This window comes from Neoarius graeffei, chromosome 11 (assembly GCF_027579695.1).
Source record: "Neoarius graeffei isolate fNeoGra1 chromosome 11, fNeoGra1.pri, whole genome shotgun sequence".
Classification (NCBI taxonomy): domain Eukaryota; kingdom Metazoa; phylum Chordata; class Actinopteri; order Siluriformes; family Ariidae; genus Neoarius; species Neoarius graeffei.
This window is the reverse complement of record NC_083579.1, coordinates 11,916,003-11,930,451: the sequence shown is the minus strand read 5'-3', so window position 1 is coordinate 11,930,451 and position 14,449 is coordinate 11,916,003. Positions and strand designations below refer to the sequence as shown.

At 42.8% G+C, this 14,449-nt stretch overlaps 1 protein-coding gene across 4 annotated transcripts in view; it reads right to left on the bottom strand.

Moving 5' to 3' along the window:
- Window positions 1–14,449, bottom strand: part of peli1b (pellino E3 ubiquitin protein ligase 1b) — a 159,088-nt gene that overhangs the window by 43,511 nt on the left and 101,128 nt on the right. For all 4 annotated transcript variants that reach the window (XM_060933422.1, XM_060933423.1, XM_060933420.1 and 1 more), the window contains one exon: window positions 847–976. In XM_060933422.1, coding sequence (XP_060789405.1) covers window positions 847–976 — 130 coding nt within the window. The remainder of the gene's footprint in view (window positions 1–846; window positions 977–14,449) is intronic.

The following is a 14,449-nucleotide window of genomic DNA, read 5'->3' as shown; positions in this document are numbered from 1 at the left end:
TTGGATGGGGCAAAGTGGAGATTCTTCACCCGTCTCTGGTATAGCGTCTAGACAGTAGCCGAGAATAAAGATGTGTGCTGCGTTTAACTGTTCCAACAGGTTTACCGTCCAAACGAGATCACATGGGATTACCTTTCACAGGCGAGACTGGAAAAATACTTTTCATTGTATTTGGTCATTATAACGTAATTTTACGAACAGATTTTCCTGACTTTGTGGCTAATATGAAGTCTCGCGCATAATAGCCGCTCGGTGAAACCTGTCTTCAAACAACGAAGCATTTCCTTCATAACTACGCTGATAACACTGTGTTTTTGTCAAACATTGGATCTTTGTATTCATTCTGAAGGTTTATTGTTATTAATATTGAATAAAAAGTAACTGGGATATATCATTGTTAATTATCATTCAAATTTTAGGTAAATTATTTTAATTTGCATCCTATACGGATTTTATAAGGGAAATACGGATTTTGGAGGTTGGTTATACAGATTTGATTGACCAAAGGTTGACATGTATGTGTTTCCATTTCTTTTAAATCCTTGATCACAAAGTGATATCTGTCTTGATGCACTCTGCCATTTTGTTTTTCTCTACTGGTGGTATATGAGCTGATATCCTAGTCGTAGAGTAGCCAATCAGAGCGTGTGATTGCTCATATCCAGTGAACGTGGACAGAATAAAATGCATTACAAAAGGTTCTACAACACCTCTGATATACCCTTTATAGGGAGCGCATACAAATTTTTTTTTTTTTAATGCAAATGTGCGTTGGAGGAAATGATTTTTATCTGGATCCCAGATAAGAGCCCACATGTACAGTGCTGTGTGTGTGTGTGTGTGTACCTTGGCTGCTTGTGGAGTGCAGGCTATATGGACAGTGCTGGGTTTGACTCCGTTTGCTTTGGGGCGCTTGAAGAGAGAAAATCGGCTCTTCCTCCTTCCGCGGTCTCCGTTCGGGAGAGAGCCATTGTACCTGCAATACGTTAAAAAAAAAGCGCACACATTAAAAAGCATAGTTTATTTATGTACTATTAACACTGCACAGATGTAATGATGCAGACGTAGAGCTCGTCTGGCTCGCTGGGACACGAGCGCTGAAGAAGCTTTAACGCAAACAGGATGGGACAGTTTGGAGATAAATGTACAGGATATGATTAACGGAATTAGTCTTCAAATGCATAAAAGCTTAAACTGCTACAGAATTCAAGGATTTATTTGCACAGAGGAATTCAGGCCGTGAAAGTAGAAGAAATGGAGACAATTCTTCCAAGTCCAGAAACGAACTATACGAGGAACTCCATACGATCCAGAGGAGCAACAGCGTGGAACAGTCTATTCAACAAGGAATCAACGGCCAATAACTTAAACTAAACTAATTTAAGCATTCACTCGCTAAATTTGACATTAGCAGAATAAACTCTGATCCTGTTGTAGCCGTAACTAAAACACAACAGTTATGAATACTATTAATTTAATGTAACGATAATTACGATTTAAAAAAAAAAACCTGTATACATTTTTAGTTCCATGTCCCAACAGCCAGCCGCTGTGTCCGGGGATCAGGTCGTCGAGGCCCCTGCCTTCGACTGCCACCCAATCCACACTGCACCAGTCCCCTACTGCTACCTCTGTGGGTGGTGAACCCACAGGAGGTCGGGCCCACGTCACCTCTTCGGGCTGAGCCCGGCCGGGCCCCATGGGCAAAGGCCCGGCCACCAAGCGCTCGCATACGAGCCCCAACCCTGGGCCTGGCTCCAGGGTGGGGCCCCGGCTGCGTCATACCGGGCGACGTCACGGTCCTCGGTTTTTTTCTCCATAGGGGTTTTGGTGAACTGCTCTTGGTCTGGCCTGTCACCTAGGACCTGTCTGCCTTGGGAAACCCTGACAGGGGCATAATGCCCCGACAACATAGCTCCTAGGATCATTCAAGCACACAAACCCCTCCACCACAATAAGGTGGCAGTTCTAGTTCTATGGTCATGAGCTTTGGGTAATGACCGAAAGAACAAGATCGCGGATACAAGCGGCCGAAATGAGTTTCCTTCGCAGGGCGGCTGGGCGCTCCCTTAGAGACAGGGTGAGAAGCACAGTCACTCGGGAGGAGCTCGGAGTCGAGCCGCTGCTCCTCCACATCGAGAAGAATCAGCTGAGGTGGCTCGGGCATCTTTTTTGGATGCCTCCTGGACACCTCCCTGGGGAGGTGTTCCAGGCATGTCCCCCCGGGAGGAAGCCCCGGGGAAGACCCAGGACACGCTGGAGGGACTATGTCTCTCGGCTGGCCTGGGAACGCCTTGGTGTTCTTCCCGAGGAGCTGGCCGAGGTGTCTGGGGAAAGGGAAGTTTGGGCTTCCCTGCTTAGACTGCTGCCTCCGCGACCCGGCCCCGGATAAAGCGGAAGACGACGAGACATTTTTAGTTTTTTGTATTTGTATCTGTACATACACGACCGCACCAGCTCTGCTGATAAACTTCTCGTTTTTAAATAAAGTTACGGGCAATTTTTCATGAAGTTATGAAATTATTAAGATTGCCTTGACTTGTCAGCTCAGCGATATTGCTAAAGTATGGTATCCAAGGCAAAATGTACCAACTCGAGACCTGTGCAGGTCTGAGCTCAGCCTTTGACGTCGAAGCCAGGATTCGAACCGACGTTACAAAATCTGTTCCTTTCCTGAACAGCGTTCTAGATCACTCCGCCACAGAGGATTACGAGGTTATGTAAAGTGGCGCTTTTGTGGTCAGTATGCAGTGGCGCCACACCGCGACTATGGAATCGCTACCTGAGGCTGGCTCGCCAATTACATTCTCAAACACGCTCGAACTTGGTGAAACACACATCCAGACAGGTGCCTCTATAGGCTTCAGCCAAAAACCATATTTAAAAATCACCACCCTGATTATACTGTAGCAATGTCGCTTCAGAGAAACCTTGGTTTGAATTTTAAGAAACAGAAATTCACGTTTTCTCTGACGCAATTCAGAGACTTTCCTTTCCTCAAAGATTTTGCATTCAGAGCTAAACACAGCCAATTTTTTTAAAACTACTTTTTTTTTTAGGGTCAAAAGATATCCCGATACAGTGTGAAATTTTTGTCTCATACCATTATCCTGAGTACGAGCCTAGTAAACTAGACCCACCCGCCTAGCGGCCAAAAATATTTTTGCCTACGAGTGGGTCTAGCCTCGCACCATATAAACAAAAACACCCCGGGCATCAAATCGTGCCCGCCAATCACAACGCAAGGTTTTTGTTTGGATTCTTTGGGCGGGCTTTTGCAGGAGTGACGACAAAGCTGCGCGACGCTGGAGAAAGCACAGCAGGGAAGATGGCTACGGCTAGTGAACAGCGCGCGTTTGACTCCGCTTTGGAATCAGTTTTAGAAGAATTAGACTTGGGGTTTTCGTTGAAACGTGAGCAGGAAGAGGCTCTCCGCTCATTCCTTTTCAAGAAGGACGTTTTCGCTGTTTTGCCGACCGGCTATGGCAAAAGTCTGATCTACCAGCTGGCTCCGCTCGTAGCCAAAAGGATGGGCTAGTTTGTGCAGTACGAAGAATTAATAAACAGCTTTGAAACATTACTTTTTGATTGTTTCTTATTTTCCCGTTATTTTAAATTTAAGGGAAATTATTTCACCAAACACCACTAAATAAAAACTCTCAAAAACAGTTTAAGCAAACCCTTGAAAAACACTTGGAAAAAAAAAAAAAAAAAGTGTATGTGGTACAGACTCCAAACTTGTGGTCATTATCTCCAAACTTCTTAATATCTAGAACCTGTTTATTAATTAATACGCATTTTGAAAAATTATTTATTTCAAGGTCTCCCCCACTGCTTTCTGTCGCTCTGACTACGTCACAGTCACTGTTGCGCTGATTGGTCAGAGCGTTGGCCTATACGCACAGAGACAGTTTGAAAGACAGCGGTTTGTTCCTCCTACCCCCTTCGGAAATGTCTACGGATCGAGGCCAGACTAAATATTCACATTTAGTCTGGCTTGCCAGGCTACTGCAACTAAAAAAAAAAAAATTACCACATTTTACTGTGAATGTAATTCTGTTACCGAAGAGCTACCTTATACGTTCATTCTCGGCACACAACAATGTCTCTTGCTGACTTTTTGGAAATTTGTTTATAACTTCAAGCACGGCCTTCCGAAAGCAGAGTTTGCCCTTAAGCCTAGGTCACAACCGGACGTACGATTTTTTGGCCGTGCAATTTTTGGAGTTTCCCCAAATCGCTGCATTTTTTTTGTTCGTGGAGAAAGACGCACGTTGGCTGTAAGTTTGTCTTGCAACCTGAAAAAAACGTAAGCGCCCGTAGAGTTTGTTTGACATGACAAAGAACCTCTACGGCCGGTCTACGGCTCGAAAATCAGCACGTCACACGTGCGCCCTCCGTGCGTTTCTTGCACGTAGACCAGCTGTAGGAGCACGTATGGCCGGTTGAGACCGAGGCTTAACCTTCTTCCCTGAGACTAAAATCAATAAAAATAAAAAATAAAAAGGAGATGCTCCAGGCCTTGACCACTGAGTGTTGGATAACAGGGTAATAAATCGATCCTAAGGGTCAGAGATTTACTGCATTTAAAGAGCTCCCCAGACATGTGCCAGAGCAGAGAACACCTAACACACACACACACACACACAGACAGACTAACACACACTTCGCTCCTTTAATAACTGCTGTGTGTGTGTTGTGTGGCCCACAAACAAACTCCAGAGCAATCAGGGTTACTGTCTGCACAGAAATCTCTAACTAAACAAAAACTAATGCTCTTAAACTGCCGAGCCGCTCCCGAGAGCTTCGGCCAAACAAGCGCATCTGTGCGTGCGTGTGCGGTCCTGGAACGAAAACACCTTCAGCACACTGGGGATAAAGTACATCGCTTCTTACGCTCTACTTGAATTTGTTTCGAACTCGTTCACTCCTGAGCTTCTGATGGATGTCCTCCGAATCAAAATCAATGCCTCCATTCAACGCACCGCTGAGCTAAATCAATGCGTCAGTGAAAAGACTCCAGAGTATATATATATGTGTGTGTGTGTGAGCTGCTAAAGGGCGATTCTATAGCACATGCTCTTCTACTGACATGTTTAAAGGAACAGTCCACCGTACTTCCATAATGAAATATGCTCTTATCTGAATTGAGACGAGCTGCTCCGTACCTCTCCGAGCTTTGCGCGACCTCCCAGTCAGTCAGACGCGCTGTCACTCCTGTTAGCAATGTAGCTAGGCTCAGTATGGCCAATGGTATTTTTTGGGGCTGTAGTTAGATGCGACCAAACTCTTCCACGTTTTTCCTGTTTACATAGGTTTATATGACCAGTGACATGAAACAAGTTCAGTTACACAAATTGAAACGTGGCGATTTTCTACACTATGGAAAGTCCGCACTATAATGACAGGCGTACTAACACCTTCTGCGCGCTTTGACATATCAATGCGCTGCCGAAGCGCGCAGAAGGTGTTAGTACGCCTGTCATTATAGTGCGGACTTTCCATAGCATAGAAAATCGCTACGTTTCAATTTGTGTAACTGAACTTGTTTCATGTCACTGGTCATATAAACCTATGTAAACAGGAAAAACGCGGAAGAGTTTGGTCGCATCTAACTACAGCCCCAAAAAATACCATTGGCCATGCTGAGCCTAGCTACATTGCTAACAGGAGTGACAGCGCGTCTGACTGCGTCTGACTGACTGGGAGGTCGCGTAAAGCTCGGACAGGTACGGAGCAGCTCATCTCAATTCAGATAAGAGCATATTTCATTATGGAAGTACGGTGGACTGTTCCTTTAACAGATACTGCAAATCTGTGCCGATCTTCATTAGACATGCACCGTTTTTCAGGTATATGATCCATCTGCGCTGTATACACTGCAAAAAATCAAAATCTTAGGAAGTTTATTTGTCTATTTTCAAGTCAAAACATCTAGCCCCCCTTATTATAAGACATAATTGCCCAACAAGCAAAACCTCATTTAGCTAGAAAGGCTAGTTTTTAGACAGTCCATCTTGAAAATCTTGTATAGACAAAATGTCTTGAAAAAGTCTTATTTGGAGCACCTTTGAAAATAAAACAAGTTTTTTTTTTTTTAAAACAAGTACGTACATTTTGGACATTTGTCAAATGCGGTTCATCTTGTTTCAAGAAAAAAAAGTATGCTTGTTTTGGGAATAAATGAACTTTACTGAAATCTTTGAATCTTTCGTTACAATTCAACTCCACCTTACAGATCCTAAGTTTACTGCGGCTGTTTTCTCAGTCATTCAGAGCGAGCTCCTTCTAGACCAGGGGTGGGCAATTATTTTTTCCATGGGGCCACATGAGAAACAGAAAATTTTGTGGAGGGCCGGACCAAAAGGCTGAACTAAATTCTGCATAATATTAATTGCATTTCTTTATATAAAGCAATAAATATCATTGTTTTTCCAAGCTGCTAAGACTGGTAAGAGTATGGAAAAAACGAGGTTGCCTTACAAAAAATGTCATTTATTCAATCAAATTTCCCAAAACAATGGTTAACAAAATGTGAACGTTTGTACCATTTTTTTTCAGTCACATTCACCCCAAAACACAATAAAGACATCACAATATTGTCTTTCTACTCCAAATATCAAACAAGATACATCATATTATAATAATGATGCCCACATTTGTAGTCTAATCACCTCATTTGGTGTTTATTTGTTCAGTGAGAGAAATCTAGGGCGTATTCACACCTACGTTGTTTGGTCCGGACCAAACGACTAAATGAACCAAATTTCCCTTGGTCCGGACCTTTTGGGTTGGTCTGAATACAAACCACCGAACTCTGGTCCGGATCAAACAAGCGGACCGAGACCGAGCTGTAAGGTCGGACTCGGTCCGGACCAAAGGAACCCTGGTGCGGATCTTTTGGAGGTGTGAAAGCAGACCGGACCTAATCCGACAGTTTTGCTTTTTTGTACCTCGGGAGCTTCCGTCGTTTGTCGAGCATTATGGGAAATAGAGTCTTGACACTCCACCGCAAAGTGCAAACACTGTTTCGGTTGTCAAGCGAACCTTATAACAGTCGTTCAGTCATTCAGACCAGTGGTAGGCTAGACTACAGAGTACAAAAAATGAGTAGGGGGCAAACGTGGACCGAGGAAGAAACGCGTACCCTTGTGGATATATGGGCAGATGTCCACATATCTGAGCTTTTGGAGAGAACACACAAAAATGCCGACGTGTTTGCTGTATTCAGTGAGAAAATGAAGGAGAAGGGGTTCACGCGCTCCCCAGAACAATGTCGGCTAAAAGTGAAGAAACTCCGTCAGACCTACATTAAAATCAGGGACATTCTTTCAAAAAGTGGCGGTACTAGCGACGCAAAAAAGACATTCATCTATTACGATGGATAAGGCGAATATCCCGACACATACCTCCTCCGTCTTGCGTGAAGAGCCAGAACTGTCACAACATGATGTGCGCTCATCAGCGCTATCCTCCGTAGCCGCCTTGCCCTTTGAAGTCGTCGTTGATAAATTACTTGTACAACAGCATAGTAATCGCACAATTGTGAAAACAGTAAAAACTGGAAAAAACATATAGCTTTGATGACATTAAAAAGAATAAGAGCACGGAAAGCCTCCATGACTACTTTTGAACTTAACGCTTTGCGCGCGTGTCGTCTCTGACCAATAGCTGAACGACCTCAGGGCGCGTGGCTTTGTTGACAGATTTTGGTCCGCTTACTAAAATGTACAGTGTGAAAGCGAACCGCACCAAAATGAAAAAATAAAAAAAACATTTGGTTCGGACCAAAGCAAGTGAACTATCGAACTATCCTGGTCTGAATACACCCCTAGTCTCTGTTGGTCTTTAACGAGTGCATCAGAGTCAGGTTAAATGTCTGAGGTGGAGATGCGAAGCACAGCTGACAGATGATCATCAGTCCATTCGGTGTCGGTATCAGATCTACAGATCGGCTCGGGCTCCGGCGCCTGCTGGTGACGTCACACTATGTGATTGGCTGGACCGTTTGAAGGATGACGTACAAGTTTGTGGTTGGTCTGGACAAATTACGGAAGTAGTTATCGCGGGATTAGGTTTCGTGGGATTTCATATCATGTTCATGTCGTGCGCATTGCGTTTTTGTTGAACACAACTTCAAAATAAAAGCAATGCACATTCAGTCCATGCATGAGGTAAAATTAGAAAATACGTTTATTTTGTAATTTCTAATTAACCTTACGCGGGCCGGTCAGAATGAACCAAAGGGCCGGATGTGGCCCGCGGGCCGGAAAATGCCCAGGTCTGGTCTAGATGCTGTACACACTCTAGACTAGCCTGGGAAATCCCATGCTGCTTTGCACAATCGTTCCGATCTGAAAAGACAGCATGGAAACTATGGTCTAAAGGCTCGCCTGAGTTAGGGAGCCAATCAGAGAGTGGGGAGGGGTGGAAAGACGGTGACGCGTACTACTCGACAAACGGAAGCTTGTAGTTTATTTGGGACTGTTTACGGATCACATTTAACATGGCGGCGAGCGATACGAACCAAACTTTCTATCAAGCTTTAGACACTGTTCTGAATAGTTTAGAGCGAAAGTTTGTTTTAAAAAAAACAGCGTTTGGCGTTTCAGTCTTTCTTCGCCTCTTCGTCGCTCTAACTACGTCACCGGGTACAACTGCCATGATTGGCCATGGGCTACGTATACACCAAATGATAGACATTTGCAACGTCCAATAAACGGCCGTTGACAATCGTAAACCACACCTCCCCTACGAGAAATTCAATAGGCGGATTCCAGACCATATTTCACTTGTGATATGGTCTGGTGTTAACCAGACAAGTGCCTTCAAAAAGGCTATGAGTGAGCGGAGGGCGTTTTAGTGAGGTCTTTTTGGAATGCTGTGAGTTAAGTTCAGTGGTTTTTTTTTTGCGCCTGCTCTTGTAAACCCCTCGTACACATGAATAGTCAGTGCCCCCAAAATGCACTGTTGCTTTGGCGTTGTGTAAGCACTGCAAGTCAAAATGCGTAGACGTTTATTTATTTAGGTGCCTGAGGTCCTGGGGAAGTGGAATCTTAAGAGATATGTTTTAATGTTTGAATGTTAAAATGGGAAAAAAAATAAACTTGTTGCAATGCTACACGTGTCGTCAACTTGATTCAAGATAGTCTCTGGTCTCGTATCTAGAGTATTTTACTAATTACAGGTCACAAAAGGAGAATCTTTTAAGCTAGCAATGCTTAGTTGTAGAATTTAACAATCCTAATATTAGTATATTTATCTTAAATTCAGTTTTTACTGCTAAGACTTTGTCATGAATTTAAGTGAAATACCCTTAAAATGAAATAAATAAAAATGACTTGAATGGCTAAATGTAAGAAGTACGATCTTGTTATAAGAACTATTTTGATTATTGTGAGTTAATCAGATCTCGCATAATAAGTTCCCCAATCTTATTTTGGAATTATTTCATCTAAAAACAGGTTCGATTTTTCATCTTACTTTAAAAAATCTTACCAAGTCAAATTTGACTAGTTCCATTGGCAGATTTTTTTCACCTGATTCAAGCAAATATGCTTTGTTTTAATCTTTTATTTCTTATTTTTGAAAGGCCATTTTTTGCAGTGTATAATCACTTCTCCTGATGGACAGCGGTGTTGGACGGCATTTGCACAATGACAACTGTCCCATTCAGAAGGGCCTTCAAGGTCGTGGTTCTTCAAGTTATTAAAAGACTATTATTATCATCTGGCACGAGCTACTTCCAGTAAAATCGTACGCGCCGATTGGTTCCTTGGTGGGCAGAATTTTCCCATAATGCCCGTCGGCGATTATGGACCTTCTTTCCAAGGTGCTGGCTTTCAATGTTGCGCCAAAAAAAAAAAAAAAAGCCTCAATGAGGCTGTAACTCATACCGGCCACTACTGTTGTGAGCGAGTTTGAAATCCGATCAGTCCTGTAGGAGGAGTAACGATTTTTGTGAAATCGCATTTGACCCCGTGTAGCTGCAATCCATGGCAGGTGGCGCCACCTGGTGAACAATTCTTCTTGGAATACGTCTGGGCGAATTTCAGTGAAAACATCATCAGTTAATGAACAGTAGCATCTGGTGTGACGAGTCACCCAAAATTTTCAAAACGCCCATAAAATTAAAATATGACACGTGGTGCCACCGTCTTGACAACTTTTATCCACACCAACCTGCGGAACATTCCGTACGAGTTTGATGAAAATCTGACCACTCCTGTAGGAGGAGTAGCAATTTTCATGAAACTGCACGTGACCCCTGTGGAGCCTCAGCCATAGTAGGTGGCGCCACCTGGTGAACAATTCTTGCTGGAATACGTCTTTAGAGTCTTCTGGGTGAGTTTCAGTGAAAATGTCCCAGCAGTTTGTAAAAAGTAGCGTTTAATGTGATGAGTCACCCAAAAATTTCAGACGCCCATAAAATTGTAAATATATGACAGGTGGCACCACCATCTTAGCAACTTTTATGCACGCCCACCTGGGGAACATCATATGCGAGTTTGATCGAAATCAGATCAATCCTGTAGGAGGAGTAGTGATTTTTGTAAATTGTGGATGGATGATGGACGGACGGACGATGCGTGATTGCATATGCTCATCCGGCCTGACCTACGGCCGGATGAACTAAAAAAAACAAACAAACAAAAACGATTAACTGGAAATCAAAAAATGAAAAACAGCCAAAACACAAAACAGGCACAGAGTTATTCAAGAAATGAGCAACGAAGCGCATTCGGAAACCGCTAACAAATTCAGTTTTGAAACCGCTAGCCGTTTATTCTGCGTGCGTGACTCAACTACGTTACAAATATGACGCGACTGAAAGCAGCGTCACGCCTCATTATAATGACCATCTGTTTTAATCTTAGAAATTAAAAAAAAGCCATATAATAAACTATTAACCTCGCTTGCTCAATCTTTACAGAAAATACTGTCAAGACCTTAGTCTGATATTTTCCCGTAAAGACCAAGCAAGCGACGTTAATATGTGGTTATTAACAACTACTTTCATGATTGTTCTATAGCATGATCGATTTAATTTCAAGGGTTTTAATAATAATAAAAAATAGCTACACTACATTTCCTAATCTCACCTGAACCCCTAATTTACAATTTAACCCCTAATAATTTTACTGCACTTAAAACGTATTTGTCTCAGTTTTCAATCATGGATTCTGTTAGGATTTAAAAAAACAGGGATGCAAACGGCGCGCCTTTTGGCGGATGCTGCCTTTTTCACGGCTGTCTGGGGGACTTGTGTGAATCACGCACATCCAATGAGGGTTTTTTTGGGGGGGGGGGGGGTCGTTGGAGTGCGCATGTAAAGCCAATTGGCTGCGCGCCATTATCTGCTGCTGGCTGCACTTCACTGCACGCGCAAGTTACGTAATTGGCTTTACGTGCGCAGCTTTCTGATTTACTGTTTTCTTCTCATACTTATACTTCCTATGTTTCATGGACTGTAACGGCATTTGCTTATTTAGTAATTTTAATACAGAATTTACTTTGATGAAATTATTATCAGACACTCCAACGCCCCCCCCCCAAAAAAAAAAAACCCTCATCGGATCTGCGCGATTCACACAAGTCCCCCAGACAGCCGTGAAAAAGGCGGCATCCGCCAAAAGGCGTGCCGTTTGCATCCATGAAAAAAAACAAAACAAAAACCCCCCACCACTTTGGGGTGTGCTGTGATAGGAAAATAATCAGCGATACTGTGTGATGCAGCAACACCACTGTTCCCACCCCAAAGTTCAATATTTTCCATGGATTTTATTCCTCATATACCACTGGAAAACTGCCGCCATTAGACTTATCCATGAGTTAATGAATAACCCATCATACTTCTTATCTGTTCATAGTTTCTTAATGTTGTGGAACGTCCACAAAATAAGTGCGTTCCTGTTATCGTTTACATTATAAACAGTCCTATAAAAGTCTGTCGGGTTAATGAGAAACCAGAAAGTGCAAAGTCCTCAGTCCTGAAAACTTTCCCAGGCCCGAAATCCTCCTGGTTGTTAAAGGACCGACACACAAGACTCTTTCCGTAAATATTAAGTAAACCACTCCTTCCAGAAAGCTTCACCATGTCAACAATTACACAGCATGTCTTCTAAACAGTTTATTGTTATACGAGCGTCCACCGTACAAGTCCCTACACCTGCACTACTGTCAGAGCTGCTGTTATAGAAAAATAAAATCGACAGAATTGAGAATTCAACATAGTTTAAATTAGCAACGTACAGTGGTGCTTGAAAGTTTGTGAACCCTTTAGAATTTTCTATATTTCTGCATAAATATGACCTAAAGCATCATCAGATTTTCACACAAGTCCTAAGAGTAGATAAAGTGAACCCAGTTAAACAAATGAGAAAAATATTATACTGTCATTTATTTATTGAAGAAAATGATCCAATATTACATATCTGTGAGTGGCAAAAGTATGTGAACCTTTGCTTTCAGTATCTGGTGTGACCCCCTTGTGCAGCAATAACTGCATATAAACGTTTGCGGTAACTGTTGATCAGTCCTGCACACCGGCTTGGAGGAATTTTAGCCCGTTCCTCCGTACAGAACAGCTTCAGCTCTGGGATGTTGGTGGGTTTCCTCACATGAACTGCTCGCTTCAGGTCCTTCCACAACATTTCGATTGGATTAAGGTCAGGACTTTGACTTGGCCATTCCAAAACATTCACTTTATTCTTCTTTAGCCATTCTTTGGTAGAACGACTTGTGTGCTTAGGGTCGTTGTCTTGCTGCATGACCCACTTTCTCTTGAGATTCAGTTCATGGACAGATGTCCTGACATTTTCCTTTAGAATTCGCTGGTATAATTCAGAATTCATTGCTCCATCAATGATGGCAAGCCGTCCTGGCCTAGATGCAGCAAAACAAACCCAAACCATGATATTACCACCACCATGTTTCACAGATAGGATAAGGTTCTTATGCTGGAATGCAGTGCTTTCCTTTCTCCAAACATAACGCTTCTCATTTAAACCAAAAAATTCTAGTTTGGTCTCATCCGTCCACAAAACATTTTTCCAATAGCCTTCTGGCTTGTCCACGTGATCTTTAGCAAACTGCAGACGAGCAGCAATGTTCTTTTTGGAGAGCAGTGGCTTTCTCCTTGCAACCCTGCCATGCACACCATTGTTGTTCAGTGTTCTCCTGATGGTGGACTCATGAACATTAACGTTAGCCAATGTGAGAGAGGCCTTCAGTTGTTTAGAAGTTACCCTGGGGTCCTTTGTGACCTCGCTGACTATTCCAAGCCTTGCTCTTGGAGTGATCGTTGTTGGTCGACCACTCCTGTGGAGGGTAACAACGGTCTTGAATTTCCTCCATTTGTACACAGTCTGTCTGACTGTGGATTGGTGGAGTCCAAACTCTTTAGAGATGGCTTTATAACCTTTTCCAGCCTGATCAGCATCAACAGTGCTTTTTCTGAGGTCCTCAGAAATCTCCTTTGTTCGTGCCATGATACACTTCCACAAACGTGTTGTGAAGATCAGACTTTGATAGATCCCTGTTCTTTAAATAAAACAGGGTGCCCACTCACACCTGATTGTCATCCCATTGATTGACTGGAAACACCTGACTAATTTCACCTTCAAATTCACTGCTAATCCTAGAGGTTCGCATACTTTTGCCACTCACATATGTAATATTGGATCATTTTCCTCAATAAACAAATGACCAAGTATAATATTTTTGTCTCATTTGTTTAACTGGGTTCTCTTTATCTACTTTTAGGACTTGTGTGCAAATCTGATGATGTTTTAGGTCATATTTATGCAGAAATATAGAAAATTCTAAAGGGTTCACAAACTTTCAAGCACCACTGTATAAGCACAAAAATGTGATGGAATAAAGCCATTATATAGAAAAATGTTTTCGCGGTCCAGTTTCCATCAAATCATGCGCTCTGATTGGCTCACGAGCGGTCCGGAATCCTACGATACGGACCCCGGTTACGGACCCTTTGGCGACTCGCTCGTTCACAATGACAAACGTAGCTGCAATTTTTGTCAACATTTTTTTTTCGCATTTCTCAGTAGAATAGCATTAATTTTACAGCATGGATGACGATAATGACAGTGTTCACAGCGAAAGCAAGTTTTATTTCGTCTTCATCAGGGTAGTAAAAGAAAACATTTCAGGAGAAAGCCGAAAACCTGTAACTGTTGCTAATGCCGAGCAAATCCAGCAGTTTATTGAGGAGCAAAGGGCAGAAGAGACAACAAAAAAGACGACCTCAATGTCTTTGGGAAGTTCTGTCGAAACCTAAATGAAGGTCGAAAGGTGGAAGACATACCTGGCAAAGAACTAAACATGTTGCTGTGCAACTTTTCATGTCCGCAACAAAGAAAAATGGCGATGTGTACGAGCCGTCCTCACTCACGGCTTTTCAGAGGAAGATCCAGCGCTATCTGGATCA